Source organism: Danio rerio, chromosome 20 (assembly GCF_052040795.2).
Source record: "Danio rerio strain M-AB ecotype USA chromosome 20, GRCz13ab, whole genome shotgun sequence".
In the NCBI taxonomy this organism is placed as follows: domain Eukaryota; kingdom Metazoa; phylum Chordata; class Actinopteri; order Cypriniformes; family Danionidae; genus Danio; species Danio rerio.
This window is the reverse complement of record NC_141040.1, coordinates 795,001-819,817: the sequence shown is the minus strand read 5'-3', so window position 1 is coordinate 819,817 and position 24,817 is coordinate 795,001. Positions and strand designations below refer to the sequence as shown.

Below are 24,817 nucleotides of genomic sequence, written 5' to 3'. Positions count from 1 at the left end.
CAAAGTGAACATCACTAATAGTTAGGAAAAGCAGTGGGAAAGCAGGATGTTTTACAGTGAAGAGCTCATTTATAGCTGGTTTTCTATTGGCTGTGTTACGCAGGTGTGTTAAGAATGTGAGATAATAATTGGCTCCTTTCTCGATGTACTTCACCAGGGGCTTTATTAATGTTTTGGGGAGTTAATTAGCAGTGGGTTTGTTATTCGGGCCTTACTCACCGATGAAAGCTTGGCTTCCAATTATGCCAACTATTACAGAAGAGAAAAGCCACAACAAAATGATTTCTGCCCAAACTGTCTCACTTGATCGCCATCATAACCCTAGATGTGAAGCAGTGTTAGGTTGCTCGTCATAAAAATTGCACTTTAATTAGTTTTCTACTTACTTTAGGACCTTTTAGTTTTATTTTTAAAATATATAAAACATTTAGAATGAATGACACTAAATTTCCTGAATGCCATACATCGACACGTTTTTAAAACATTAATTTTTTTCCTAAACGTGCATTTGTTAGGAAAATTAAACTTTAGTTGAAGTTTTATGCAAAATATCTGTCTAAACATGCCTTATATGGTCATATTTATACCCAATTTCTCAAAAAATAGTCTTAATATTCTCTTATTTGCTTCTCTGTTGAATTAATGTACATTATTTCACACAAGGATCTATTTTTGAGTGTAAAATCTATTTAATTATTAACTACACCTAACACTGTAGTGGTGTAAGGAGACGTGTCTCACCATAGTCAGTGATGGCTTTGGGAGCTCTCTGCTCTTCCTGAACGTTGCGCTTCTTGTTCTTTGACTTCCAGGCGTGATAAACCTTCAGCCTGCGGTGAAACTCCTCTCGACACGCAGCCAACAACTCTATATCTAGATGAACAGCCAAATAAAAAACACAATTATTACACACAATTCAGCTCTAATAAAGAGAAACCCATACAGCACAGAAAGGTTTCTGAAGTACAGCTGCGTTGAAAGCTATGAGATGCTCCTTTTTAAACACCATTCGAAGGCAAGAAGGCACATCCAAAACCAAATGTTTCTTCACTTCCTGTTAGGGCTGGACGATACTGGAAAAATATGCGATGTTGTTGAGTATCTCCATAACGATATTTCTTACAATACCACATTTCCCTAGAAAATGCAGTTTTTATTAGCTATGTTTTCAAAATAAACGGGTTAAATACATTTTTCTGATTTAATTAATTCTAATTCAATCAAAAAAACAGCCCTAACACTATCATTGTGATGACCATACTTTTGGGATATATTGTGTAGCCCTAACACTATCATCACAATAATGTTGTGGGCGCACAAATGCCTGCAAATGCTGAAAATAGCAAAAACACTTGTCAGGTCAGGTGTATGACAGGGCCAACCGTCTCTCTTACCACAGGATGTATTGATGGCGTCCCGTAGTTCGGCATATTTCCACTTGCTGAGTTCATATTTCTTCACATCAGCTTGAGCATTGTTGGCGGAGACCTGTGGACCTCTGAATGCATACAAACAACACACGACACCAAATAAAGGAACAATGTAGATATGCTTTGCTGCTGATTTTAGCCGTCTCACAAGAGCAGAGTGTTTGGCTTCCTTCACTTTAAAGCTGCAGTCCGTCACATTATTTGTCTCAAATGTGATGTTATAGCTAGCTGGAGACTTCCGGATGTACGGAGATCTTACAAAATGATGGAAAAACTAAAAGGGAAAGCCTACCAGTTCCTCTCAAATCAGAAAACATCATTATCTTTATGTTGAGAATCGGCTAATGTAAGTAGATACAGGCTGGTTATATTCTTGTTTAAGTATTTATTTATACTCAAACAAAACCTCAAAACCTTTCAGACTGCAGCTTTAAAATAGGATCTGCTTAAAGTACAGACAAGCATGAAGCTTAAATATAAAAAGATGATTAAAACTTATGAAAGAATATAAAGTGCAGGTGAAGACACAATTATTAGCTGTCCTGTGAAATTTGAATTTGAAAGTGATGATTAATGGCGCAAAGACATTTTTCACAGGATTATTTTTTTTTACAGTATTTTTTCTCTGGAGAAGCCTTATTTCTTTTAGTTCGGCTAAAAAATTAAATTAAATTAAATGTATTAAATTAGTTAAAATAAAATAAATTAAATTTACATTTTATTAAAACTTTTATCAAAATAAAAAAACAATTGAATAAATTTGATTGAAATAAATAAAATTCAAATAAATAAATAATATTTTTAACTAGTAATAATAATTATAATAATCATGAATAATAATAATAAATAACTAATAAATAAATATATTTTATACTGTCATGTTTGATTAAAATAATAAATTAAATTATGATAAATAAAATAAAAAATATTATTAAAATAAATATAACTAAGAATAATAATAATAATAATAATAATAATAACAATAATAATAACTCATAAATAAATATATTTTTTACTTTCATGTTTGGTTGAAATAATAAATTAAATTATTATATATAAAAGAAAATAAAATTATTAAAAATAAATAAAATTTAAATAAATGATAACTGATAATACTAATAATAATAAAAATAATAATAAATAACTAATAAAAAAGTAAATACTGTCATGCTTGGCTAAAATAATATTTTAATTAAATTATATTAAATAAAATTATTTAAAATAAATTAAAATAAAAAATCTATTTGAATTAAAAATAAATAATAAAAATTACTAGGAATAATATCAATAATGATCATGATAATAATAATAATAATAATAATAATAATAATAATAATAAATAACAAATAAAATATTATATAATGTCATGTCTGGCTGGAATAGTACATTAAATTATATAAAATAAAACTAAATAAATAAAAAAACTAGTAAATTAATAATAAATTAAAATTGAATTCAATTAAAATTAAATCATATTTATAGCTCGTAGTAGTAGTAGTAGTAATAATAATAATAATAATAATAATAATAATAATAATAATAACAACAATAAAAATAATAAATAACTAATAAAACCATATACTGCCATCATGGCATGACAAAAGCAATAGGTTATTAGAAATTAGTTATTAAATATTTTATGTTTAAAAATTTGTTTAAAAAAAGAGCATTTGGTAAATATTCAAAAAAGAAGTAAAATTTGACAGCAGGGCGAATAATTTACTCTTCAACTGCATATCTGAGTCAAATCCATCATTTTACATCAACACATCAGATTACTTCAAATAATATTTTCACTCCAGAAATGTGCAGATCACGCTATCAGAGGAAAGAAGAGTTTAAACAGCGACAGCAACAATTATAGCAGGAAAACCAGTTTCGGACGAATAGAAAGAGGAAAGGACAGCAAATCAAACAAAAGATTCATTCACAGAGAAAGACTCTTAAAGGGACAGTTCACCCAAAACTGAAAACTCAGAACCATCCCTTTAAGCGAATCCAGACTCATCTGATTATAGAACTGAGATGTCCTTAAAGTCATTTTATTCATTGGGAAATGTTTGATTTTGGGTTATAAAACACAAACCCTTCAACCCACCGAGCCAGAAGATCAGACATTTCCTTGGCCATTTCCTCCCTAAAGGACATGATTATTGCACCGTACACATGTTAGTATATGCTGACAACTGGAAAAGGCAAAATATTTATTCCTCTTTTCATCAAGATCTCCACTGGGATCCATTTTAAACAATTAAATTGAAGTTTAGATTTAAATTCAAGGCTTACTGTTTATCCCTTGTGTATTGCTCAAATTGACTCCCCTTTGGTTATGTTAGGGGCTGTTTTTGCCCCAATGACTTGTGTTATAATCAATTGTTTTGATTGCAAAGCCTTGACACCATGCATTTCTGATTGTTGCAGGGGTTTTCCCTTTTGGGAAGAGGTCAAATGTGTCATTTTTATCATAATAATGATCATTATAATGAAAGTGAATGGGGTAAAAACAGCCCACAACATAACGAAAGGGGAGTCAATCTGCTCAGAGTGTATTGTTGAGTTTTTGAAAACATTTAAAGCATTTTCCCAAAATAAGATGTCACCATAAATCATTCCAGCAGCACGGTGGCGCAGTGGGTAGCACAATCGCCTCACAGCAAGAAGGTTGCTGATTCGAGCCTCGGCTGGGTCAGTTGGCATTTCTGTGTGGAGTTTGCATGTTCTCCCCGTGTTGGTTTCTTCCGGGTGCTCCCGTTTCCCCCACAAGTCCAAAATTATGTGGTATAGGTAAATTGGGTAGGCTAAATTGTCCATAGTGTATGAGTGCGAATGAGAGTGTGTGGATGTTTCCCAGTGATGGGTTGCAGTGGGAAGAGCATCCGCTGCGTAAAACATAAGTTGGCGATTCATTCCACTGTGGCGGCCCCAGATTAATAAAGGGACTAAGCCGAAAGGAAAATGAATGAATGACTAAATCAGTCCATTTGCTGAAACACAGAAAGTTGTGGCCTAATTAGGACTCAAAATCAACCCAGAGTGGATGAAAACATCCGCAACAGCACACAAGGGGTAAACAAATACCAGAAAATTACTCTGGTAATCAGAAGAAAACAATGAAGATAAAGACAGGAGAAAACTGCAACCTACATGGTCAAGCTCTTGAGCTTTTGTGGTGGAGCAACACTGTAAAAACAAACATGAAGAGCATTACATAAAGTCTGAACACTGCAACTAACGCTGTTCTGACTTCCAGCTTTCACTCGTTTCCAGTCCAAATATCCTAAAAACTCTTCAATCAAGACACATTTTCTAGACAAGCACAAAACATTGTGATGTTTTCAGAAATAATGAGTCAAAATGAAGTGAACAATCCAAATAATTGTAATTCAAAAGTGAAAACAAGAGTATTTAGCTTGTTTTAAAGGCGAAAACTCACTTCATTTTGACTCATTATTTCTGAAATCAACACAATACTTTTAGCTTGTTAAGAAAATACTTCTGGATTTCTGTAAATGTGTAGATATTTGCACTAGAAACAAGTCACACACTCTAAGTGAGAAAAGCTATTTATTTTTGCAGTATGGAGTAACTAATAATAACACGTCTGCTGTAATTCAACAAGACTATCCCACCACCATTAACTCTTCAGAAGATTGTTCCAGCCTCAAAACAAGGATTAAAAGCTTTTAAGAGGAGTTTTAGTTTGATCTTGTGGCTTATTTTAAACGTACCACCATGTGTATATTGTGTGTTTGGTACCTGCGCAGTCCAGCGTCCGGCGGCGTCTCCTCCGGGATGAGCTCAGCTTCACTCTGAGCGATGCGCAGGGCCAGCTCTCGGTCACGCCGCTCCTGTTCCAGCACCGCCTGACGGGACGTTTCCTGCTCCCGCTCCGCCTCCAGCTGCAGCTCCATCTCCTCCTGAACACACACACACACACACACACACACTTATGCTTTTATTTGGATTCACAAGAATTCAGAATACAAACCCTCTGGGAATCAGTTTACAAAATGACATGTACACATACAAGGCAGAATTATTAACCCCTGTATATTGTTTTCCCCATTTTCTGTTTAACGGAGAGCAGATGATGTTGATATATCACATAGTTCATACATATCGAACACGCTTTGGCAGTGTCAGCAGCAGATTTTACCTGTCAGTGGGTGCACATGGCTCCTGAATGGAGTAAAAGTAAAACAAATAGTGGATTTCTTTCTTTATTTCAACAGTCTTTAAAAAAAATTAAAATAATAATAAATATAATAAGTGTATAATAAATAAAAATATTGTTAAAAATCACTTTTTTGGTCGCAGGAAGGTAACCATGTGCTGTGGGTATAAGATATGTTTAGATCAGCTAGCAGCGCAGGTGTATTTCAAACCTGTGAGAAGCACTGATTACTATATTCTTAAAATCATTCAGCATGAATACACACAGAATAAAGCAAAAAAAGATAGTGTCTTGCACTGCTTTTGGCTACCATTTTTGCCATCATGAACAATGTAAACAAAAAAATAAATAAAAATTGAACTTTCATTGGTTGCAGAGTTTAGTTTTGGTGAACAATCCTTAGGGTGCGTTCACATCAGTAGTTCGCTTCATCTGGTCTTGATCAAGGGTAATAAATGATGCATTGTTGCATCTTCTGCCGTCTTTGGGTCGTTTTCACACCACACTGCTGGCTTTAGTCCCAACCAGTTGAAACTAACCAAAATGCAGTCATCTGACAAAATCCACATCTCTCATTGGCCAGATGTTGTTGAACATGTTTCCTGAACTGCTTATTGATTGGTCAGAATTCACGTGTGGAAAATGCCAGTGAACTCCCGCAGGTAAACAAAACCTTTTACTCTGGAGGGACGACTGCGAACTGGCTGATTGTATCCCTGCTTTAGACAAACTATACATTACGAGAATGAAGCGCGGCTGGAAAACAGTGTTTAATGCATCACTCGTCACTTCAGGAGGAGACGTGAATTAATTTAGCTAAACTGCGACATGCTCATCTTGCGGAAATATTACCAATGATCCATCAGGTAATGTTTTCCTCTCTCTCTCTCTCTCTCTCTCTCTCTCTCTCTCTGTTGGTAAAGCGCTGTCAACAAATATTTTTCCTCCATATCCCATAATGCACAGCGCATCGGCCTACGGCAGCTGAGTTAGTCCAAAACGTGCAGAACTTTTTGCGGTTGGACCTGTTTTAGTACGGATCATATTCTCACCACAAACGAACCGCTCCAGGGTTGGTTTGAAAGCGTATCGAGAGCACCTCTTCAAGCAGGTCTCGGTACGCTTATTTGGTCCGCTTTTGGTGCGCACTCGAGTACGATTGCTGCATTCTCACCTGCCCAAACGAACCGTACCAAAAGGGGAAAAGAACTCTAGTGCGATTCAATCCAACTAAATAAGGCAGGTGTGAAAGCACCCTCAGTGTTGGTGAAGTTAATGGATTTAACTGAAGCACGGGCCTATAAAGACATAACTCCTGAAGCTCTCTATCAGTTGCGTTAAAAAACCATGAGCACCACCAAGACGTGGCCGCAGTAGCTCTGGTCATGAGAACAAAAGCCCAAACCAAAAAGTTCACTGTGGCTAAGACGGAAGAAAAGCAGAAGAACCAAGTCACCTGCAGCTTCCTCTCTTCCTCCTCTCTTTTCTTGCGCTCTTCTTCCTCCTGCTTCCTCTTCAACTCCATCTCGGCTTTCCTACAACAAACAGAAGTAGAACTGCATGAAGAAATTCTGATGATCAACTACAAGGTCTAACCAAACGTAACGAGAATAAATAAAATACACACACGGATGAAGAGTTTGCAATAAGATCTAGATCAGAAATACACAAGGCTTCAGTCACTATAATGCTTCTGTTCAGGAAACTGATGACAGGGTTTCTACAAGGCAGAGGTTCTCAAACTCAGTCCTGGACGTTTAGCTCAAACTTGCCTCAACACACCTGCAAGGATGTTTCTAGAAAGCCTAGTAAGAGCTTGATCAGCTATCCCAGGTGTGTCTGATCGGGGTTGGAGGTAAAATCAGCAGGACACCGGCCCTCCAGGACCAAGATTGAGAACCCCTGATACTGTATGAGGGGTAGCATAGACTTTAATGCAGGGGTGTCCACACTCAGTCCTGGAGGTCCGCTGTCCTGGAAAGTTTAGCTCCAACCCTAATCAAACACACCTTACGCAGCTGATCAAGCTCCTACTAGATATACTAGAAACTTCCTGGCAGGTGTGTTCAGGCAAGTTGGAGCTAAACTCAGGAGGATACCGGCCCTCCAGGACCAAGTTTGGACATCCCTGGTTTAAAGCAACCCCTTATTCCACAGGTGTCAAACTCAGTTCCTGGAGGGCCGCAGCTCTGCACAGTTTAGTTCCAACCCTATTTAAACACACCTGATCAATCTAATTGAGTCCTTCAGGCTTGTTTGAAACAGGTAAGTGTGTTGGAGCAGGGTTGGAACTAAACTGTGCAGGGCTTCGGCCCTCCAGGAATCGAGTTTGACACCCCTGCCTTATTCAATGCTCTGCCCAGTAAACATTTATGAATACATATTTTTAATCAATTGTTGCATGTTACAAAACATCTTTTTATTAAATAGCTTTATTGATAACATCACCAATAGTGGACGCTGAGCTTAATCACATAAAAGTCGACTTCAAAAATCTCTAGGTATTTAGTGCATAGTTTAGTGCAGTGCTTCTTAACCACGTTCCTGGAGGAGCACCAGCTCTCCACATTATCCATGTCTACCGAAACACAGCTGACTCAGATCATCAGCTCATTAGCAGAGACTGAAGGAGCTGTATGGGTGTGACAGACCAAGGAGACATCCAAAACATGCAGTGCTGGTGCTCCTCCAGGAACGTGGTTGAGAAACACTTCTCTAATGTGTCATGCGAAGAAATTAAATCAATTGATTCAAACTATAGTTCCCCAGACTATACGGCCAGATCTCTATAAATGAACCTCTTATCTAGTGAATTTAGGCAAGGAAAGAGTTGTGCTGAAGGTGTATGAATGTCGAGCGCTGTGAACACTGACTGTCGTCTCTCCTCTTCCTCCCGCTTGCGCTTCTGCTCCTCCTCCTCGCGCCTCTTCCTCTCTTTCTCCATCTCCTCCTGGATGCGCTTGAGTCTCTCCATCTCCTCCTCCTCCTGCTTCTTCTTCTGCATGGCGCTCAGCAGCTCCTGAGAGCGGGTGACCAGAGCCTGGTGCTCATGGTCGATGTCCATCCGGCTCATCACGATGCTCTGAAGAGAATTTGTTGACATGCATTGAAGTTGTTGACACGCATAAATATCTAGGGGTCGGTTTTGACAATATGTTGACATTTAGCTTATTCATCGAATCCTAATTGAAACGCACCTTTATCTTGCGTATGTGAGCATCGATAGAAGAGTCCAGATCCTGCATGTGTTTGCTCATCTCCTGTTTGCCCTCCTTTAGTCCAGACACCACCTCATTCAGCTTCTCCATCCGCTTCTTCAGGTTCTGCGCCTTCACCAGCCCATCAATCCTAACACACACACACACACAGATACATTAAAGGAGACCCATCACAAAAAAAATCCCATTTAAACACAGTCATGTGGCAACTGTGTGTGAATATATCCAGCCTCTAATGGTAAAGAATTATTAATTCTATGTTATTATAATCAGACTTGATATAATCAGTCTGCAGAAACACTGTGATTGACATTCTCCCTTTGTATGTGTCATCAGAGGGGGAAAGCCCCGCCCACTAGTGCCCATCTCTCCCTCATTAGCATAAACAACCCTAAGTGAGAAGCAGCCGTCGAACATTAGAGTTTTGAATTTGCCACTATGCACACACACACGCATCTGTAGCTCCGCCCTCTTCTGAAAAGAGCACAATCTCATTAGAATTTAAAGTGACAGTCACTAAAACGACACAATCAGGATCAAAGCCAAAAGGGATCGGTTTAAGAAAGTTAGAGAACATTATCTGTGTGGTATTTTAAGCTGAAACACACACACTGTAGAGACGTCAGAGACTTACTTTACATCTTATAAAAAAGGGAAATAATAGTGGACATTTAATGCCTGTACAGTTCCAGTAGACTATTCGGTCACTTTATTTTAATGGTCTGTTTGCCGAATTTAAGTTACATTGCATCTACCTATCAACTAATTCTCATTAGATTATCAGTCGACTGTTAGGGTTAGTGTAAGTTGACATGTACTTGCAAAGTGTCTTATATAGTGAGTTAAACGCCTGTTGAAGGAGCAGAAACAGAAGATATTAAGCAGACAGTTGAGTAATACTCAAATGGAGCATCAAAATAAAGAGTTACCAACTAATCTTGCGATTTCAAGCATATCTGTGACTTTATGATGGTACAATCGTTTTAACTATGAAATATATGTTTGCTCATTTTCTTTATATAGGGGAAAAGTGTCTAAAACTACAAAAATAAATGTCTTAAAGGGTCACAAAACAACAAAACACATGTGTTGAGCTGTTGACAGTGGTATATGTGTCCCACACTGCTAAAAACACTATTAGGACGCCTATATTTCACTAAAAAGTGTAAATTGGTTGTTTTTGCGTTATTTCAAGCAAATTGGTTCTTCCGGTTTGAAACGAATTTTTGAAGCTGCGTCACGGTCATGAGATAATAGCGTGTATTCCAGCGTGCAGACTGGACGTCTGTGCCAGAGTGTTTCTTATTACGTCTTACAGTGTGATGCATTAATGCATGAGTAAGGCTCGGTTCAAACCAATCAGCGCGCTCTATTGTGCAACTTCATTAATATTCATTACTGTCACAGTGTTTAGACGACAGAGACGTCACGTTGTGTTGGCAAAACAAGCGTGAAGTGTTGCTTTTATAGTTTGCTGCAGTGAAGTTTTGTTTTCGTTTTCTCTCTGTGAGAGCGCAGCTGGAGTCACGTGTGGATTAACAGTGTACGCGACGCTCCACAACAATAACTTACGTGTCTAAGGAGGATTATTGTTTACCTAAGAGCTGTTCTTATCTGCAAACGCTGAGATCCGGATTCACTTGTAGTCTCCTCTTAATAAAGACGCGGCTCTAGTTGCTGGTGATTGTCCTGTCTCTACAGATTTGGTAAGTGAGCGACCAGTGCTCTTTGTTTATTCATTGCACCGAGTGTAAACATGTTAGCACCACAACCAAACTTTAACCTCGTGTAGGATTTTCACCACATTTTGTGACCGGAATAACACACGTGGCTTTCTGACGCTACCTGCCGAGTGCATCTAAGTTTCCGGGAAATGCTGGGGTTTTTTTTCTCTCATTCGCCGTACGGTATCAAACATTGCATGAAAAATACACGCTTAGAGCAGCTCCTCGAATCAAATATCTCGTTTGTCGCGAAGGACATGAATGAATTCCCTGAATGAAAGAGCCAAACTGCAGTTAAAGTCCACCATTTAATCATTTGGCAAATAATTCAACTACAGATGTCCATGTAAACACAGTCACTTTGTCCCCTGTGTGTGTGTGTGTGTGTGTGTGTGTGTGTGTGTGTGTGTGTGTGTGTGTGTGTATTTTGACTCTGAAAGTCAGCGCGCCCAAATAGACACTCCCACACCATGCCTCTGTTCTTCCTCTGACACTCCCCCCTAAACAGAGCTGGACACGCCCACTTTTCTAACTTTTTTTCAAAGTAGAGGTGTGAAAACACCCTGCTGAAACGAGGGGGTTTCATGGCCCTTTAAGGTCATTGCACACTGAATTTTCGCATGTAAAAAAAAAATTCAACCTCACATTGTGTCAATCGTATTGACACACTGGCTACGAAACATTCGTCAGTCATATAAAAAATAAAAAAAATCGAATCCAAATCTTATACCGGCCCATTCCAGCTACTATATAGTATTAGAAAAAACAGTAGGTGACAAGTACCAGGATGACCGACTACTCCCAGCTGTTTTTTGAAGTGTGCATCCAATCGACACTTTACTGTCCTATAAGGCCATGAGAGAGAACTCATGAATGAAAGTGAAGCGACGCAGAAGCCTCATGTGATATTGACAAATGTATGTATGTAGAGACGCAGCACATGGCACTATAAATTACTATAGGGCTTTTTCATGTAGGTATGACTGTAAACACACATACAGATGAAGTCAGAATTATTCGCCCCCTTTTAAATTGTTTTTCCTTTTTTAAATATTTCCTAAATGATGTTTAACAGAGCAAGGACATTTTAACAGTATGTCTGATAATATTTTTTCTTCTGGAGAAAGTCTTATTTGTTTTATTTCGGCTAGAATAAAAACAGTTTAAAATTTTTTAAAGCCATTTTGGGACAAAACTTTTAGCTTCTTTAAGCTAATTTTGTTTTCAATAGTCTACAGAACAAACCATTGTTATACAATAACTTGCCTAATTACCCTAACCTGCCTAGTTACCCTAATTACCCTAGTGAAGCCTTTAAATGTCACTTTAAGCTGTATAGAAGTGTCTTGAAGAATATCAAGTAAAATATTATTTACTGTCATCATGACAAAGAGAAAATAAATCAGTTACTAGAAATAGGTTTTTAAAACTATTATGCTTAGAAATCGTCCCTCCATTAAACAGAAATGGGGGAGAAAAATAAACAGGGGCGCTAATAATACAGGGGCGCTAATAATTCTGACTTCAACTGTATATATAAAGTAGTTAGTGACGGCTGCTCTCCTCCGTTGGTAAGTGACAGTGAGGAGAACAGGAAGTGCAGCTCACCGTGGTTTGTGTTTCCTCCTGCAGAGCCACATGCGAACAGTCTTCTGCATCTGGACACAGGCTTGCGCTCGGTAGAGCATCTTGTTTTTTACTGGGAGAGCGAGAACAGAGAGTAATACATTAGAGACTTTTTTTTGCAGAAGTTCATCAACTTCAGGTCATAATCAAAGTGCAGGCGCCGGTTAGTTACGTACATTTGATGACGGACAGCGCGCACCACTGAACCTTCTTCCAGCGGCTGCAGATCAGCCATTTATTCACACGCTTCACCAGCTCAGCCAGATGATCCGGGTCTGACTTCATGATCTGATCAAACTCTGCAAACTGACACAACAGGAAAACAGCCACGGTGAAGTCAACACATCAGGTGTCAGCTAGTCCATGCTGTTATGAGCTCTAGGCTGGATTACTTTAATGCTCTGTTCACTGGCTGCCCAGCATCTTCTATTGATAAACTTCAGCAGCTCTAGAAGATATGATCATATCACCCCAATGTTCTCTTCCTTACACTGGCTGCCTGTTCAGTTTCGTATTGAATTTAAAATATTGCATCTTACCTATAAAGCTGTAAATAATCTAGCTCCTGTTTATCTACACAACCTTCTGTCTTGCTACAATCCAACACGCTCTTTAAGGCATTAAAACTCAGGGCTTCTGGTAGTTCCTAGAATAGCAAAGTCTACTAAAGGAGGTCAAGCCTTCTCATTTATGGCTCCTAAACTCTGGAATAGCCTTCCTGATAATGTCCAAGGCTCAGACACACTCTCCAAGTTAAAAAATTAGATTATAGACCTATCTTTTTAGTAAAGCACAGTGCTTCACATAACAGTATTAATGTATTTTGTTTACAAGCTTTACATGTTTGTTTTTAAAACTGCTATTTTCATTTATAACACTTCATATACAACATATTTGCATCTTGATTAAATCCACTATGAACAGTAGCTACGCTAATCATTCCCTTTATTCTCTATTTCCACCAGGGGATCATCCCAAGGCCTTTAGAGATTATGCAGTGCTATTGATGCGATCCAAGACCTGTGGAGAAATTAAGGGTGTCACAATCCTCCAAATCCTCGATTCGATTACATTTTCGATTCTAAAGTCACGATTCGATTCGATTTTCGATTATGAATAATTAATTAATTAATGACCAATAAATGATTTGTAGCCTACCGTTTAAACTACCTGACCTGCATGGTCTTTGTTTTACCCATAAACAAATCATACAGTAAATGAATAAAGGCAAGATACACACATAATGACCACCTGTCAATCACTTTTTCTGCGGGACTCGTGAATAGACAGTGATCTGTGTCGTTATAATGGCGTCGGTAAAAAAGACGCACAACCAACAGGAACCAGCCAACAGTATCTGAGGTGTTCGCTAAAATGACGAAGTACAAGTGAGTGAAAGATTGAAGCAGTCCTCTGACTGCCTGGACCTGCTGTCTCGAGCGCATTGCCGTGTGTGCGTCTGTGTCTGTGTGTGGTCACGTGACGTGCATTTTCAGACGTAGAGAGGAAGGAGGGCTGCTCAGAAATGCTACACGCCACTGTGGATGTCAAATCGTTGTCGTTCTAAAATGCCATTTAAAAACAAAGAGAGTGTAAACTGGGACAAACCTATCGGACAAACCGTACGTAATACGTACATAGCAGAGCTTGCAAAACTGTGTTTCTGTCGTGACAACACGAACGTTGTCAACATAACTCACTGGAAATCCAAAATGCTTACACACCGGTGACTTCATTAAAAGAGGAGAGGATTTAAGCTCTGTCGACGGATCTCCTGCGTCTGCAGTTTAACAAGCACTTCAACAAGCCCGTTATTTTCCCGCTTGGCAAGCCAAGCTGACGTACCATGGGGGCGTGGCAGCATCGACGATTCTATTTTTTGATTCGATAATCGAAATTGAGCATAAATTTCGATCGATTTCGAAATCGTGACACCCCTAGGAGAAATTATGCCAAGGTATATTTCTGACAGTGTAAACGGAATCAAACTGAGAACCATGATAACAGGAACCACGATACAAACCAACCGCCAATCTGAGAGGAATGCATCCTTCGGCAATACACTGACTTCTAGCATGACCATTGCTAAACAAACTAAAACGTTTGTGTGTGAGACATAACCAACAACAAAACCAACCAACATCGCGTGCATCACGAGTTCCAAATTAAGAGAATCATTGAAGCATTGACTATCAATTTCACAATATCACCACTGAAAACGGCAAATTAAAAACAACCGTAAAACTCGAGTCACATTACCTTTCCAGGTCTGAAGAACACTTTTGTCAAGCCAAATTTATAATCGTTTTCATTCAGCCCGAGAGCTTTGAACAACGCCTGTGGAGGAGGAAAGACACAAACGTTAAATGACTTTACTGAATGCTATGATATGACATCTTGCTGGTGTACTGTATTTACACACACACACCTTACAGAAGAGTCTGGGGTCCAGTCGTGTCAGTTTAGCCGGCATGTACTGTTTGTACATGTTGTAGAGCTCATGGAAAGGCGCTCGTGAGGGGAAACCACCCTGCATGAGATCCAGTACAGACACCATCCCTGAACCACACACACACACACACACACACACACACACAATCAACACACTGAACTGATTGTCTGCATCTTGACATCAAATCATTTGCAACCTTCGATTGTAAACCTGAAAAACCCATGATGTGACAATAATAATAATAATAATACTTTACTTTTAATAGATTTTTTGTTTTTGCAGCCGAGTATCTCGTACCGATACATCAGGCTTTGATACGTCAAGGTCAAGGCATGAACCCTTTTTGTTTTAATTTTGGAGAAAACAGAGGTGTGCTGTACATACAGTGAACACTAACAAAGACAACAAAATGTAAAACATCTGCCTAATCCTGGTCTAAATTCAATCATTCATTCATTCCCTTTATTAATCGGGGGTCGCCACAGCGGAATGAACCGCCAACTAATCCAGCATATGCTTTACGAAGCAGATGCCCTTCCATCTACACTACGGACGGATTACTGCATACCCAGTTCCCCTATAGCGCATGTCTTTGGACTTGTGGGGGAAACCGGAGCACCTGGAGGAAACATGCAAACTCCACACAGAATTGTCAACTGACCCAGCCGGGACTCGAACCAGCGACCTTCTTGCTGTGAGGCAAATGTGCTTCCCACTGCGCCACCGCGCCACATCGAGTCTCTATTTTATGATAGTTCCATATTATTATTATTCTATACTATCCTAAAGTATGCAGAAGATTGTGTACAGCGGGTTCTTCAGCTAGTATTATAATTGGTCGACACACTGCATCCCTATCATAACTCTCTCGTCTATTCATCGTCATTAATGATTCTGCCCATAACAGATCATTGTGGACACATGTGGATTTCCAGAAAATCAAGGACTCGGAGAAATGTGTGATGACGCTGACAGCTCTGTGTAACGTGACGCCGTGTGTGCTGACCTGAGCACTGTAGTTGGGAGAGAATCTGAGCTCCCTCAAAATGATGACCGACCATCTTCAGATTGGGCTTCACACAGCGGACAAAACTTGAGCCCTGAAACAGCAGCAGCACAATCAATATTAGCTATATCAGTCAAAACAACACACACATACACATGCGGACACACACATTCAGCTGATAATGTAAATAACAAGCGAAATGACGTACAGTACTGTGCAGCTTCTCCAGAAGAATATTCAGCTGCGTCTATGAAGGGAAACAAACATATTATATTGTGCAAGCTGGGGAGATTTTGGGGCACTTGGGACGTTTGGATATGTGCTGACATTTGTGTTCACGTCTTCTACTTATCGACTGCTGCGACAGACCTTGAACTTGTTGCCGACGCTGATGAAGCTCAGTTTGCCGGCCTTCTGCTTGGTGTCTTTGGAGTGGTTTGAGTTCTCGAAGAGCTCGCCGATGAACTTATCCTTGGACTCGCTCACCAAACACGCCAGAGACATGTGCAGAGCGTCATTATTCTTCTCCACAAACTGAGTCTGGAAGAGAGACCACAAAACCCGCTCCATCACATCACTACATAACAGCAGATTCGACTGAAAATGAGCCCAATGACACCATCTACAATGATGAAGAATGCATCGGGTATCTGCAGGTTTCGATATTTAACAAACACTTTTTAAGACCTTTATAACGCCACACAGAATGAAATGAGTACAGTTTTATAGTAGCAAATTTGCAAAGTACATAAATAAAGCATGCAACAGCCAATTACCATCCTTAACCTTCTTTATTATAAACACAAAGAATGAAAAACCTCATAATAGTCTTCAAACTGACTATTAATACCCCACAAATAATTTTTGAAACTCCTCTTTTAGGCTTTGATCCTGATTGTGGTGTTTTGGTGACTGTCGCTTTAAATGCAAATGAGATTGTGCTCTTTTTCAGAAGAGGGCGGAGCTACAGATGCCTGTGTGTCAGCATAGTGGCAGATTCAAAAACAAAACTGGCGCTCTATGCTAATGATGGTCACTAGTGGGCGGGGCTTTCCCCCTCTGATGACACCTACAAAGGGAGAATGTCCATCACAGTGTTTCTGCAGACTGATTCTATCTAGTCTGATTATGAACATTACAAATAGTTCATGCTCAGCATTAGAGGCTGGATATATTCATACAAGTGTGTTTAAACCCTTTATAAAAGTGCATAATATTCCCCCTTTAACATAAATTGTAAATGCATTCCTTTAATCTGATTGGCTGATTGGAATGGTAAACAGATGCGGATCCAGAAACATGTCCTACTTGGTGAAATCACACTCACCTGGTGACCTTTGACCTGTAATGTGTGTGTGTGTGTGTGTACCGTTTCATAGCAGACTGCTCCAGCGAAGTGTCTTATGATGAAGCCCTCGTCGTCTCGGACGTTCCTGTGCACCTGCAGCTTAGACTTTCTGGGAACCTGTGAGACATTAGTAGACATGATTTAACATATCGTGATAATGAACATGCACAATATTGATATAGCGGACACTTCAAAATACCCCTAATACATTTATTCATTCATTTTCCTTCGGCTTAGTCTCCATTTAAGAAGTGGCCACAGTGGAATGAACCGCCAACTATTCCAGTATATGTTTTAAGCAGCGGATCCCCTTCAAGCCGCAACCCAGCACAGAACAAAATTATACTAAAATATAGTTAATTAATAATTAATTAAATCCGAAGCTCCTAAACTACAGCAAAACAAGCTGAAATGAAGCGAGACTCACAGTCAGCCGGAAATGGTCCTTGTGTTTGCTGTGGACGGTTTCAGTAAAGTGCTGGTCGCTGGGTTGAGGTAGTCGGTTTTCTTCATCCAGGATGTCCAAGATGCCAACTACCTTCGACTCCACTAAGTCTGAACCAAAGAAGATAAAAGGGGTAGATATAATACAGATATCATTTCAACAGCTCAATCAAGTCAGAGTTTTATCTGAGATACAGACCTATACAGTCCTGATTATCAACGTAGTGCACTTCATTGACTCCCAGGCCTTCTTTCTGATACAGTTCCTGCTCCTGTTAAACGTACACAACAAAAGCCAGAGTATCAGACCAGTGCATCACATATAATAGCTCATTTTGATTCAGTGTAGAGCTGAAAATTGATTTAAAACATTGCGATAATCTAGAGTTGAACCATTAATTGAAATCATGATTCGAAACACTGCGATAATCTAGAGCTGAACCATTAATGGAATAATCTAGGGCTGAACCAATAATGGAAATCATGATTTGAAACATTGCAATAATCTAGAACTAATCCATTATTAGATATCGTGATTCACAACATTGGGATAATCTAGGGCTGAACCATTAATCGAAATCATAATTGGAAACATTTTGATAATCTAGGACTGAACCATTAATCGAAATCGTAATTCGAAACATTTCGATAATCTAGGACTGAACCATTAATCGAAATCATAATTCGAAACATTTTGATAATCTAGGACTGAACCATTAATCGAAATCGTGACTCGAAACATTTCGATAATCTAGGACTGAACCATTAATAGATATTGTGATTCGAAACATTTCGATAATCTAGGACTGAACCCTTAATCGAAATCGTGACTCGAAACATTTCGATAATCTAGGACTGAACCATTAATAGATATTGTGATTCGAAACATTTCGATAATCTAGGGCTGAACCATTAATCGAAATCGTGACTCGAAACATTTCGATAATCTAGGGCTGAACCATTAATCGAAATCGTGACTCGAAACATTGATAATCTAGGGCTGAACCATTAATCGAAATCGTGACTCGAAACATTTCGATAATCTAGGACTGAACCATTAATTGAAATCGTGATTTAAAATATTTCGATAATCTAGGACTGAACTATTATTAAAAATTATGATGTGAAACATTGCAATAATTTAGGGCTGAAGCATTAATAGAAACCGAATTACAATTGTGATTACAAACTTTGTGATAATCTAGGCCAGAGCCATTCATCGAAATCATGATTTGATCTAGTCTTATATTAGGAGTATTACTATTATCTACTTATTTATGAAAATATATTTTAAATTAGAACAATCGTCTGACGTAAAAAGCAAAATATACAAATATATTGGATATTCGCAAATCAAATCAAAATCTGTCAGAAAAAAAGCACAATTAGATATTTCCCACAAATCATTCAGCCCAATCCATCAATTTTGTATGTTTTTATAAAACCTGTGATGTTTTTTTAAGTGTTTTATTAAATCAAAATGCAGTTTTGAGGTTAATCTGCGGAGATTTGAGCACTGATGAACGTCTCACCTCCTTGAGAATGCGCTCATTGAAGAACTGCTGGAGTTTCTCATTACAGTAGTTGATGCAGAACTGCTCGAAACTGTTGTGCTCAAAGTACTCTGAGGAGGAAAAAGCAAAAGACAAATGAGGTTTAGTGTTAGCAGGGGTTCAGTTGGTTAGCTTTTAAGCTAACTAGCAGCAGCCACTAGCAGGCTGAAGCAATCAGAAAAACTGGCATTAAAGAGATGCTTGACTACAAGTTAATTTTGTACATTTTAGTTTAAGTCCTTGTGAAATGAAAATGTCTTGAGGATATCTATAAGCTAGTGTGCTCTAAAGCAGTGGCAGTTTGTCGCTTCCTCATAAACGAATACATTTTTTCACCTCATACTTCAGTTTCTCATCAAATCTACTGACAAATCAAACGCTCTCTATTGTCTGACATGCCCCGCCCCTTATTCTCATTTGCTGTGCTTGAGCTCGACCACTCTTACTGGCAGAGCTTGTTTGCTGTTTGTTGGTTTGCTTGTGTTTAGGCTTCATGATGAGGAAAAAGAAAACTGTATTTGGATTAACGGTTACAAATGTCAACAATATTTTAGATTGATTTGTGCTCAACATTTTTTCTTCATCATTTTCTCTTTTTAGGCTGTTATTGTTATCGTATATTGTCAGATTAGCTGCAGATTTGGCTTCAGTACTGACTAATCTAATGTACAGTTGAAGTCACAATTATTCGCCCTCCTGTGATTCTTTGTGAAATATTTCCCAAATGATGTTGAACAGATTCAGGAACCTTTTCACAAATAATATTTGTTCTTCTGGACAAACAAATAGAATAAAGTTATTTCGGCTTAAATAAAAGCAGTTTTTAATTGTTTTAAAGCTATTTTATGGTCAATATTATTCGCCTCTTCAGCAATATTAGTGTTGGATTGTCTCCAGAACAAACCACTGTTATACAATGACTTGCCTAATTACCCTAACTTTACCCTAATTACCCTAGTGAAGCCTTTACTTGTCACTTTAAGCTGAACACCAGTGTCTTGAAGAATATCTAGTCTAATGTTATGTGCTGTCATCATGACAAAGAGAAACTAAATCAGTTAGTAGAGATGAGTTATTAACAATATTATGACTAGAAATGTTTATCTTTCCATTGAACAGAAATTGGAGAAAAATATACAGGGGGTCTAATAATTCTGACTTCAGCTGTACATATTTTGTCGTGTTGTGTTTTTTAAATATATATCATACTCTGCACCCTGCTAACCCAATCAAGGTTTTGAAAAAAAGGTTTTTGAAAAATTAAAGGTCTCGTACCGAAGCCTGCGATGTCCAGAACACCAATAAAGTGTGCAGACGAGTCGAAGGGGAAGCACTGGTTGATCCTGGTGACCACATGATCAAAGAGCCGGCTGTAGATGGCTTTAGCCAGGGCGTCCCGGGCACTGCTGGCCTGCTCCACCTTCAGAGGAACCCTACGCACACACACACACACACACACACACAACAACTCTGATTCAGACTCATAGAAAGTGTGCCTCACACAGGTGAGTGGGCTTGACAAACCACCTGTAGAAAAAAAACACTCTGTGTCCTGACGCTTAAGATGCCATGAGGATGAGGAAATATTTGGGATCATTTTCATCTTTGAGTGAAAGAACCCTTAAGGAGCGTCTCTTACTTGATGACTGTGCCTTTAGTGCCGCCGGCAGTGGTGAGCATGACTCTGGAGGTCAGACTGACCCGCAGATCCTCCTCATCCAGACCCAGCAGCTCCGCACAGAACTGCAGCGACTGACCGCACGTCTTCTTTAACACACAGCCTCCTGAAACACACACCAGCACAGGTGAGAGAGAGATTCTGCAGCGTCACCAAATGCAAAGGAGATCTCTGCATACTGTAGTAACAACTAATCAGACCTGGGGTTTTATTTATAAACGTGGTGTACGCACAAAACAGGGGTGAAAATGTGTGTATGCTACTTCCCAAGCAAAAGTTAAGATCTATAAAGAAAAAACTTGACGGGATCTATGAAATTAAATATGTAATGGATGTCTAGAGAGCGTCCGCCACTGTTTCCTGAATGCACTGTCGAAAGGAAGATGCTCATATTGAAGATGCTCTTCAACCGTTTTCTCGCTAGTGAAGCGTTCAGTTTATCTGCTTACGATATCCGTCATGTAAATAGTGAATATGCCATGGAGTGACACAACTGACTCTTAAAGAGAATGAGAGACGAGACTCTGATTGGTTTAATGCACGTTATGCTCAAAACACAGCCAGAACTCATTATTATAATCAGCACAACTCTGTTAAAGCATGCGCTGGGTTCTCAGACTGTTATTCCCCTCCTTAAAATAAAATAAAAATGGATTCACACATGCTCCTAGTGTTTCCGTGTCATACTCTTTAGCACTCAGAATGTTAAAATAGAGCCTGTTATGTTTTGAGGCTGATAGTCGATATACAGGTCAACAGGAAACTTCTCCAGTCCTGAAAGATCATTTCCATAACTTTGCATGCGTTGGCTTTTGCTTTACTTTGCTTCCTTGCCAAATCTCTTTATGTTGTCAAATGTTGAACTGGCAATAGCAATTCCTTCCTTCGGTCTTATCTGTCTGGTATATCCATCTGTTTGTCTGTCTATGCATGCATCCATTCTGTCCTTCTGTCTGAATGTTATGTCTATACCTCTGTTCATCAAATCTGTCCGTTAGTTCTATTTGTCTGTCTATTTGTCCGTCTATCTATCTATCTATCTATCTATCTATCTATCTATCTATCTATCTATCTATCTATCTATCTATCTATCTATCTATCTATCTATCTATCTATCTATCTATCTATCTATGATCCCGTTTAGTTTAGTTTAGTTTGAAAACGGTGTTTTAGATCAAAAATGATCCGTGTCCACACTAGCGTTTCTGAACATATCTCCGTCCACACTACGCCACCAAAAACATATATCACGTGACCATTGGCGCACTCTGGGCATGCGCGCTCTAGTATAAACAGGAAGCATGTGTCTCGCTCGGCATTTGATTATTGTTAGTCAACAAACGCCGGTTAAACAATGAACGCGATGGCGAAAAAAGCAAGAGAGGTATTTATGTGGACAGACGACGAGGTCGAGTTACTAAACGTAACAAATGAATAACTGCACAATGGCGCCTAAAACAGACAATAGTGCAAACAGCGCTCCCATTTCTGTGTCCATGTTGTTGTTTACAGTGAAGGCTGGTCTGCTGTCTTCCGGTAGAGTTAAAGCCATGTGTTATAGTCATGTGATAGAGGCTTGACGAATAAGGGAAGGATACGCAATGACACAAAAGCCCCAATCAGGTAGTGAATCTCAGCAGCCCCGCCTCCGTTTTCAGATGTCTCCGTTTTCCCTCATCCACACTGAGACGGAGCAGCAGCATTCTAGAATGAAAACAGCCTCTCCAGCATTTCCAAAACACTCCGTTTTCGGCGCTTGAAAACTCCGGCGTAGTGTGGACGGATGCCGTAACCGTAGCAAAACTTATGTAAACGGGGCCTGCCTGCCTGCCTGCATGTCCATCTATTCATCCATCCATACATCTATCCATCAGTCCATCCATCCATAATTCCATCTGTCCATCCATCTATCTATCCGTCCGTCCATTCTTCTGTCTGTCTGTCCTATCTATCCAACCCTCCATGGAAATCACTTGGGAAATATTTGAAGAAAATTTTACAAAATAATATTAATTTTGCTGATAATTTTGTCTCCAAATATGTATTTACACAGATTGCACAGTAAACTACATTGGAACACCTTTTGGAAAACATTGGAAAACAAACCTTTGAATTAGTAAAAAAAATACAAATGACTGCTGCCATAAAGGTATTTCAGGTTTTGCTGTCATTATAGTGATATTTGGAATGTATAAATAAATTGAAACCAATATTATTTTAGTGTTACCTATACATTATTATACTATACATCAATATAGTTAACACATTTGCTTATCGTTGACTCACACTCTTATAGAGAATGCTTGAAAAAAGCAGCCATTGACATCAGAATCAGGAAGAGCTTTATTGCGGTGTGTTCGCACATGACATCCATAAAAAAACAAAAATAATATGAAAGTCAACGACTGCTTTTCATCCCAGCATTTAAGGTTTTACTTTTTATTGATTTATATGTTAACTCATTTACTTTCTTGTATGCGCGTTTGCTAATTTATTGAGTTTTTAAATATCGAAATATGCTTTAGTTATTCATTTATTAGGCGTTAAATGCTTTAAAACTATTTTTTGTTATGTTTTTTTGTATTTTACTTGTTTATTAATTGTAATTTGTATTATAAATAGTTTTTAATTGTAAAACATGTCTGATTTACCAGTGCAGTTACTGAATTATTTCTCATGTTTATTTTATTCTAGTTTACTTAAAGCACTTTGAATTAGCATTGATTATGAAATGTGCTGATATGAATGAACTCAGCTTGTCTCATACTTCAATAGTTAACGGTGAATGTTTAAGAACTGCTGCAGATTGAGGACTGCTGCCAGCTCTCGGTTTACCTGAGGTGCTTCCCGCCTCCTCGAAATCAATGTTTCCGAGGTGTAAAACCCCCGCCACCACCCGGAACAGATTGAGCTTCTCTGTGTCATCCAGACCGATCTTCTTCATGGCCACTGACATGCGGTTGAAGTCTGCGTGATCGTCCAGCAGAGGGTCTTTCAGAGGACCAGCCTTCAGAAGCTAAGAACAACACAAGCAGCGGGGCTTACGTCAAACATTAAATAAAAAAAGTCCTATGGTGTGACAGGATTAGCAACTCATAACAATATACAAGTAGCCTGCGAGCGATTTATCTTCAATGTTGGACACTAATCTTCATATAGCGCCGATTATCTTATATGAAATGATGAGTGATAGTTTTTCCCTCATGACTTGTCTGTTTTCAAGTTGTAGACACTGAATTCTTCAATCAATTTCTCATTTAAAGTGCCAATATTCTGACACGTACATAACTGTATAACAGCATCAATAATATTTAATTATATTTAATGATGTGTTAATAACAAAACAAATCTATTTTGGAGCAAGAAAATCATCATTGATGCTGTTGCGAAATTTATTATAATGGCCACATGGCAATCATGTTTATGACAGATTTATGACAAGTTATGTTGTCTTGGTAATGTCAAGTTTCCATGACAAAGACAATGTCATCTTTGTATTTAAAATGACATAACTGAGGGAATGACACCTGTCATAGGCATGCATGAAATCTCCTTCATAGTCATGGCATGTTTGTAAATGCATCATGACAGTCCTACAGTGTTACCGCTGAGTGTTCAGTGCTCATCATGAACTGCAGTGTGGGTGTGAGTAAATTCTAGCAGAGAGTGTGATAATAATAATAATAATAATCATAATAATAATAATAATAATGCTGGGAATTACTTTTGTTAGCTTTGAAGATCGAAGAGGAACTCTATTATTAAGATCACGACTTTCACAAAATCTTCAGCCCTTCATGACAATCACGAGACTGCGTGAGGATATTTTTAAATGGCACAGATGCTGCACGGTCAGACACCTGATGAGACTGTGTCTATTTTAAAGTCGGCATTAAATGGAAGTTAATAGTTCCCCCTATTGTGACGCACATCTAATTAAAACGGTCCTGAAATTAGAAGGTAAATGTAGGGCGGTGCATGATTTCATCCTTTGGGAACCAATTGGACTGTTGGAAGATGGGCGTTGCTAACAAAATGGATGAAGATTGATGAATGGATGAAAGAAAGAGATGCACAGATGGTCCTGCCCCAAATTACTGATATTCCAGCCCTAAAGTACTGATAGCCACGCCTTAAATGACTGAGAGGTCCACTCTAGATAAC

The 24,817-nt window shown here is 38.6% G+C and overlaps 3 protein-coding genes across 13 annotated transcripts in view; 1 reads left to right on the top strand and 2 right to left on the bottom strand.

Moving 5' to 3' along the window:
* lats1 (large tumor suppressor kinase 1) overlaps positions 1 to 24,817 on the top strand; it is a 777,671-nt gene that overhangs the window by 505,767 nt on the left and 247,087 nt on the right. The window lies entirely within an intron of this gene.
* Positions 1 to 24,817, bottom strand: part of nt5e (5'-nucleotidase, ecto (CD73)) — a 190,374-nt gene that overhangs the window by 81,902 nt on the left and 83,655 nt on the right. The window lies entirely within an intron of this gene.
* myo6a (myosin VIa) overlaps positions 1 to 24,817 on the bottom strand; it is a 61,209-nt gene that overhangs the window by 5,036 nt on the left and 31,356 nt on the right. For 3 of the 11 annotated variants that reach the window (XR_015517574.1, NM_001441707.2, XM_087296620.1), the window contains 22 exon segments: positions 23,489 to 23,669; positions 20,615 to 20,759; positions 20,251 to 20,408; positions 18,955 to 19,046; positions 17,622 to 17,694; positions 17,406 to 17,533; positions 17,000 to 17,095; positions 16,000 to 16,170; positions 15,839 to 15,877; positions 15,631 to 15,724; positions 14,601 to 14,731; positions 14,432 to 14,509; positions 12,349 to 12,478; positions 12,155 to 12,245; positions 8,802 to 8,952; positions 8,478 to 8,686; positions 7,061 to 7,139; positions 5,187 to 5,347; positions 4,575 to 4,610; positions 3,529 to 3,567; positions 1,395 to 1,498; positions 742 to 873 (listed from right to left, as the gene is read on the bottom strand). Coding sequence is in view for 7 of the 11 variants with exons in the window: in NM_001441707.2 (NP_001428636.1) it covers positions 742 to 873; positions 1,395 to 1,498; positions 3,529 to 3,567; positions 4,575 to 4,610; positions 5,187 to 5,347; positions 7,061 to 7,139; positions 8,478 to 8,686; positions 8,802 to 8,952; positions 12,155 to 12,245; positions 12,349 to 12,478; positions 14,432 to 14,509; positions 14,601 to 14,731; positions 15,631 to 15,724; positions 15,839 to 15,877; positions 16,000 to 16,170; positions 17,000 to 17,095; positions 17,406 to 17,533; positions 17,622 to 17,694; positions 18,955 to 19,046; positions 20,251 to 20,408; positions 20,615 to 20,759; positions 23,489 to 23,669 (2,518 nt within the window). In the remaining 4 variants the exon portion in view is untranslated. 11 annotated transcript variants of the gene reach the window in all.